Source organism: Asparagus officinalis, chromosome 3 (genome assembly GCF_001876935.1).
Source record: "Asparagus officinalis chromosome 3, Aspof.V1, whole genome shotgun sequence".
Lineage (NCBI taxonomy): Eukaryota > Viridiplantae > Streptophyta > Magnoliopsida > Asparagales > Asparagaceae > Asparagus > Asparagus officinalis.
In genome coordinates this window covers 30,541,942-30,549,497 of record NC_033796.1, presented here as the reverse complement: position 1 = coordinate 30,549,497, position 7,556 = coordinate 30,541,942, and the positions used below count along the sequence as shown (strand labels likewise).

General features: G+C 40.0%; 1 protein-coding gene across 1 annotated transcript in view; it reads left to right on the top strand.

The window, feature by feature from the left end:
- Nucleotides 384-7,556, top strand: part of LOC109833626 (SKP1-like protein 1B) — a 10,284-nt gene continuing 3,111 nt past the window's right edge. Inside the window, exon 1 of the mRNA XM_020401369.1 lies at nt 384-854. Within this exon, the coding sequence (XP_020256958.1) occupies nt 468-854 (387 nt within the window). The 5' untranslated portion in view covers nt 384-467. The remainder of the gene's footprint in view (nt 855-7,556) is intronic.

The window sequence follows — 7,556 nt, the reverse complement described above, 5'->3', positions numbered from 1 at the left end:
GTGGATATGTAGTCTTTATCAAGTAGAGCGTACATTAAGTGTGGTTCCTCTGTAAATTAGAGCCACATAATTGACTGGTTTGAGAGGTGGGAGAGAGAGAGATGGAGGATTATGGATTGCCCTTGGGACTTATTGTTGACTAGATTAAATTGCGTCCCGTAGGCCATTTGAAACTTGCGTGGGGACAGGTATGGTAAACCCGTTCTTTAAACGGGTCGGATATCCTGACCCATTCCGGGTCAGGAACTTGCGTGGGGGAGTGGGGACAATATTATACATGAAATGACCGGACCCGTTTGCCACCCGACTCTGGTTCCTGAATAAATCGCAGCCGTCCGAGGATAGAAGACCGATCAGCAACTATACCCGTGTAAAGGTATTGGAGGTCGCAGCCGCCTCGGTTTCTTGGTCCCTCTCTAGGGTTAGGGTTAGGGTTTGGGTTTGGTGTCCCATCTGATCGATCCGCAATGGAGAGCAAAAGGGGGGAGGAGGAGGAGATGACAATCACTTTGAAGTGCTTGCCTGGGGGTGTTGAAGTGGTGCTGTCGCCAGAGAATGCCGAAGCAGTGGCTAAGGAGTCACTGAAGATATGGGAGATGATCAACAGCGGCGAGAAGGAGGCTGGATTCCGCGTGGGAGAGGGGGTCCTTCGTAAGGCGATGGAATACTGTTACGAGCACGGCCGGCGCAAGAGGTATACTCTTGTCGATTTCATGTACGGGGGCCAGTATTATCCTCCACATAAGCACCCGGCCGAGTATGAAGAGAATAAGGCCGTGGATGAGGGTCTGAGGGATTGGGATAATGATTTTATTCGTGGTTGCGACACGGAAACCGTCTTAGAGCTCATAACTGTAAGTACCGCTTCATTTTCTTTTTCTTTCGGCGGCAAGCTACGCGGCCTACATTCAATTGTTAAGACCTGACCTGATCGCACTTAATTATTAGTTGTCTCTTCTTAAACTCGTGTCGTCTGTCAAATCAAAATGATTTCTGTAGGGTGGTAAATGTGTACAATATTGCACAAAAGGCAACTGCAACTTTTGATTATTTCTCGCACTTTGATGGTACGTAGGTGGTGACCAAGGCTATTTGCCGAGGCTCACATCCTTGGCTCAATGCCGTGGAATAATTAACTGTCACACATTAGCTTAGGCATGTGGCTTGTTTTCATTTCACGATACAGATCTGAGCATGTACTGATTTACTGGCATATCTGTCCTCCACCACCTCTATTGGAAAACTATACTTTCACTGCTCGGCGCCACCACCGGAAAAGCCCGACCATAGGTCGAGAAGCAGCACGGGTTTCTCTCCTATGATGTTTTTGGTTGTTTCTGTTTGCAATTTCTTTCTTCGTTCCCTTTCGGTTTGGTATTAAAGAGCGTGGTGGCTCTACCAATTATATTTGGCTATTTAATTGTTTTGGGTAATGCTAGTTGACGGTTCACGAAAATTTAGATAGCATTGTCGCATCTGTATAATTTCCCTACAAACACTGCGGGTTCTTCTTGCTTGAAAGTTTATCACACTCATGCATTAGATATAAGATATACATATATGTACGTGTGTGTGTGTATGCACAAACACTAATGTGCATGAGGTGGCGACTCATTTTGTTAAGTGAGCTACCATTAGATGGAGTGGTGAGGTACACAATTATTGATGTGACTAGAAAATTGGGCCTCGCCACGTGGCTATCTCTTGGTAGTTCATTTAGCAAAATGAACCGTCACCTCATACACATTATTCCCATATATATATTGCATGTATGTTTGTGTGCATATCAATTTTATATTTGGGAAGGTAATTTGGAAGATCAATGAAAGACAACCGATGCAGTGTATGAGAAGAATCCTTTGAGGCCAGTTTCGGATTTATTTTTTCTAATTAAAGTTGTATGTCTATATTAGCACCCTCGTGAGAAATTAGGGCAACGATGTATTGTTGTTGTTTGTGTAAACTACACTTAAATATTCATGAAAATTCACTTAAATACCTAAGGTTTTTTAGATAAATACCCAACGCAAATTGGCAGTAAATAGTTAAGTACCAAATATTTTTGAAAAGTTTCATGTTGCTACCTATGGTTTGTTGATTTTCAACAAATTCCAATAATATGCTTTTTTTTGCCATGTCTTGTTTTCATCCTTCCTTTACCCTTGCACTTGATTTAATTTACGAAACATACCCTTTTCTCATATGATGCATGCGACATGTAATTTTTGTTCCTTCTTTATCCTTATGCTTGACTTAAATTAAAACTCTACCCTTATTTCATATGAATCTTTTTTCTCATATAATTTTGGTTCCTTGTTTACCATTACACTTGATTTAGCTTACATACTCTACCCTTATTTTGTATGATTCTTATTCCTCCCCAAAATTTGTTGCCTTCTTTACCCTCATAATTGGTTTAATTTAAAAAACATGCCCATATATATGTTATATGAAGCTTAATTCTCCGTGAGTGTTTTTTGCTAGGAAAAACTTATTTTGCTTAAAATCTTTTTTGCATAAATATTTTTTACCCTTATTTTGTATGATTCTTATTCCTCCCCAAAATTTGTTGCCTTCTTTACCCTCATAATTGGTTTAATTTAAAAAACATGCCCATATATATGTTATATGAAGCTTAATTCTCCGTGAGTGTTTTTTGCTAGGAAAAACTTATTTTGCTTAAAATCTTTTTTGCATAAATATTTTTTGTTAAGAAAAAATTAATTTGATTAAAAAATTTTCTGCATAAATCTTTTTTTGGAACAACTTATTCACTGAAACAAAATTTGTTAAAAAGAAGTATGCACACTTTATGAAAGTATGCATTTTTGTTGTGCAATAATATATACTTGAAAATTTAATCATGTATGATAGCCATGCTTAGGGTTATAAAAAACATGCACAAGGACTAAACACATAGTTAAGCCAAACATTACTAACAATTAAGATAATAGTATAACCCTAGGATTACATTGAATCAGTCAAAAGGAGGACGCAACCTCTTACGAAAGTATGATAGCCAATGTTATTAAGTATGAAGGTAGGAGCCATAGAGGGTTTAAGGTGAATAGGTCGTTGAGCAAATAGTCCTTCAATGCAATGCATTCTGCCTGCTCCCTTGGCAAAGTGCTTGCCTACTCATAGCTCCTCTTTGCATTCTCCAGTACATCTTCATAGGTCCAAGTCCTGTCTACAGCACAGAAAGGGCAGACTAATTGCACTGTCCACGATGATGTGTTGCCTGCCTTGCGGTTCCTCAACCTTGTAATTTTATAGATAAGAAAATTGTCCACGTTGATATTGTTCCCTTTTGTCTATAAACAATGAAAAGGAAAAAAAAAAGAACTAAAAGTAAGGGAAAATAGAAAGCATAAAATGGGGAAAAAACAAGACACTGAACTTGGGGAAAATTAGAAGTGTAACCAAACCAGGTGCCAGACCAATGTGATCACTTGAGAAATGAAGTGATCCATATCCGTAATCTTCAACAGAATCTGCACCTGAAATTATAAAGTTTCAGAATGGAGAAGGACATGCTTTGAAATCTAACATATTATGATTACTGGCGCAGATGATTTGGTGTAGATTGTGATAACCTTTCTTTGGTATTTATATATTCTTCAATTGTTGGTTTAGTTTCAGGTACCTAAAATACTCATTACCTTCTCGGGTTGTGCTAGTTGACGTGTCGATACAATTGAAAGGTTGCATCCTTTAGGAAACTTATTCATGCACAGGGAATTACTAGGAAAATAAATTCATAATTGATTTTTTTTTTTGAGGAAAAAAAAACAGGACTAGAAGCCCTGTTCATGTATATATATGCAAAAAAGGATAGTAAGAGTTTACATACACAAAATGAGGAAGGTGAAGGAAGGGGGACCATTGGAAGATGTAAACTACCGGGAGAGGGCCTTACCGTCACCGATAAGGAGACATCTTCAATGTTCCCACCCACTTACCAAACAAAAGAAAAACCAAAAGACTGCAATAAGTACAAGTTCATGTGGGTGAAAAACAAGCAACGATAGAGGGTTTGCAACAAAAACAAAAGGGGACTAAGAGGCGGCTTTCTGCTGGCAAGCTGAAGAGGAGATGAAATATCATGGGAGCCTGTTGCTGTCTTCACTTGATTCCAGGATCTCGGGGAGGCCCGATGATTTGAGGATATTCTTTAGTTTGATGGCCTTCTTGGAGGCAGACGCACCTGTCCAGAAAAGAAGAAAGTTTACTGATTTGCTGATGATTTGCTGTGGAGAGCTGGTCAAGTTGGAGAAGGTGCAGTCATTCCTAGCTTGCCAAATGACCCAACATGTGGTGGGGAAGCATATGCTCCAGAGTTGACGAGCTGTAGATTGAATGGATTTATCATGACAGATGGCTAAGCATTGGTGGATGCTGGAAGGAAGAGGGCCTATATTAATCAAGGTTTTAAATATCGGTTATCGGGGATTTATCGGACGGCCAAAATCCTTATCAGATAGCGGAAATCGGGGATATATCGGGGATAAGTAGTATTTATCGGAGTGATATACTGGATGATGTGTATATATAATATAACAATTAAAAAATATAATCTAATCATGCTTAATGAAATATAAACATACCAAATGTAAATCATCATGTTTAGAATCACTAACAAATTGTAGAAAGCGAAACTTGCATCATAGCCTTGAAAAAATATAATGTTAGTCAAAATGGGCGCGATAATCGATAATCCCCGATAAAAAAGTCTTACTTATCGGCCGATAAGTGCCGATAACGCCGATAAATCGCGCGATAAACCTACAAAAACGATAACCGATTAAAAATCTAATTTATACCTAGCGAGAGCTCCCAAATCCAATAACTCGGCGATAATATCGATTATCGGCGATATTTAAAACAGTGATATTAATCTTAGTTAGCAATGGCACCCAAATCTGATTGCGAAAGTACATTCAAGGAATAGATACTCTTGCGATTCTGGGAGCTGCAGAAGGAGCAGGATGGATCCCTAGCCATCCTTGGTTAGACAATCTGTCCCTGGTTTAAGTCTGGATAAACTCAGGAGCCAGAAGAAGATTTGTACTTTACTTGGAAGCAAATTGTTCACAATGATAGACTGGAATTGGTTGCGCTAGTCCTCCGTCTGCAAGAGAATAGTATAGAGACTTGACAAAGAAAATGTTTGAGGGGGATATTGACCATAAAGGCTTGTCTCTGCATTGGAGGCTGATATTACAGGAGGTCAGGAGGTCAGATGTTGCAGAAGATTCTGCACCTGGTTTCTTTCACCATCATTAATAGGGCGCCTGATGATGCGGTTTCAAATCCATGTATCCCCTGATTTCTACCTTGGGAACAAGAGGGGACTAGTTTGGAGAAGGCTAAGAGGTATGCCTTCGAAAAAAGGCTGGCAAGGAATTAGGACCCGTCCATTGTCTTCCAGAAGAGGATCTTAGAACCATTACAGAGACAATTGACGAAGCCTGAGAAGAATTTATAGCAAGATTGGACGTCTTTCAGAATCTGGATTAATGAGCAGGGGTGGTTTATGGAGATTGGGAGGATAAATAGAATGGAGCACTCTACCAATATGATTGTTGCTGTCATAGAATTTCCAAATCCATTTGGAGAGGAGAGAAATATTGAAGCAGATGAAGGTTGTGGACTCTCAGCCCTCCACAAAGTTTAGGAGAGCAAACATCCCCCATCTGACGCGGATGATTGCCAGAGGAGCGACTGCAACTCCTCCCCAGAGGAAGTTGCGCCTAATTTTGTCAATTTTGTTAATGAGCCATGAGGGGAGCTTGAAGAAGGACATGTAGTATAGAGGAATGGACGAGAGGACTGATTTTAGAAGCCCAATCTACCACCAATCGACAGATGTTTGCTTTTCACAAGGGAGAGTTTGACGATTTAGAGAGTCTAAGAGAGGTTGCCAATCGCTCTAGTTAATGATCCTCTTTTCAAAGGGAGACGCGAGGTATTTGAAAGGAGGGGATGAATAGGACAGTGAGGGTGTTGGCCAGAAATAGTTCCCTTAGATGCCGATTTGCCACTATAGAGGAAGTTGGATTTAGAGAAGTTTATGACAAGACCAGAGACATCTTCGAAAAGATAAAGGATAGATTTGAGGTTGGTGACGTCAAGAGGAGCTACTTTACAGAATATGAGAGTATCGTCTGCAAATTGTACAGATTTGATGTCATTGAGGCATACCTTGAGGTGAAGCTCAGAGAGGTCTCCATGGATGCAGCTATTGTGGAGCATTCTGCCAGAGGACATCAACAACTAGGAGGAAAAGCATAGGAGACAGGGGATCTCCTTGCTTTAGGCCTCTATGACAGGAGAAGGGCTTGGGTGAAGCTCAGAGAGGTCTCCATGGATGCAGCTATTGTGGAGCATTCTGCAGAGGACATCAACAACTAGGAGGAAAAGCATAGGAGACAGGGGATCTCCTTGCTTTAGGCCTCTATGACAGGAGAAGGGCTTGGTAGAAGTGCCATTAACTAGCACTGAAGATGAGGAAGATAACAGAATGGATTTAATCCATGATATCCATCTGCTACCGAAACCCCTAGCCTGAAGGAGGGAGAAAAGAAAATCCCAGCTGACACAGTCGAAAGCTTTGCAGAAGTCGATTTTAAAGATACATACTTCTAACTTCTTAGAGAAGCATTGATGAATCATCTCATGACCTAGAGCAATGGAGTCCATGGTGGATTTATCCTTTTGGAAGGCCGATTGAGTAGGATGAACCAGAGTTGACAGGAGAGGGCTTAACCTGTTTGCTAGAACTTTGGAGAAGATTTTAGAAAGGCTATTGATGAGACTGATTGGTCTGAAAGCTGAGGGATGATCAGGAGAAAGAGTTTTGGGGATGAGGGATATGAAAGAGTGGTTGATAAGGTGGAGGTTGGAGGGGTCATGGAAGATTTGGGAGAAAAAGGAGATGATGTCTGGTTGTAGGACATCCCAAAAGGACTGGTAAAAGAAAAGAGGGAAACCGTCAGGCCCAGGAGCTTTGTCTGGGTGAAGACCAAATACGGCTGTCTTGATCTCTTGAACTGAGAAGGGGTTGTCCAGAAAGGATAGATCGGCGCTAGGAAGAGGGTATAGGTGATCCCAGCCTAACTGAAAAGAGGAGGATAAGGATTTGAATTGGTTGGAAAAATGATGGAAGAAAGCCAGTTGTTTGTCATCTTCTGAGAAGAGAGTTGTGTTGTTGATGGAGAGGAGCGGAATAAATTCATAATTGATACGTTACATAATTGTAAAATATCATTAGATTTAAGAGTCATGACATTTTACAAGTACTATAAAATTTTGAAAGAAATATCCATGAAATAGGAAGAGAAACAAGATAATTTTGCATCAAAACTTAAAACTAACCAATCTTTCTTTGCTTCAATCTAAAATTAGAAGGAAATATTCATGAAATGAGAAGAAAAACAAGGCAATTTAGCATCACAAACTTAAAACTATTCAATCTTTCCTTGCTTTAATCCAAAATTTGAAGGAAATATATATCCATCATCTGAGAAGAGAAAACAAAGACAAATTTTCATCAT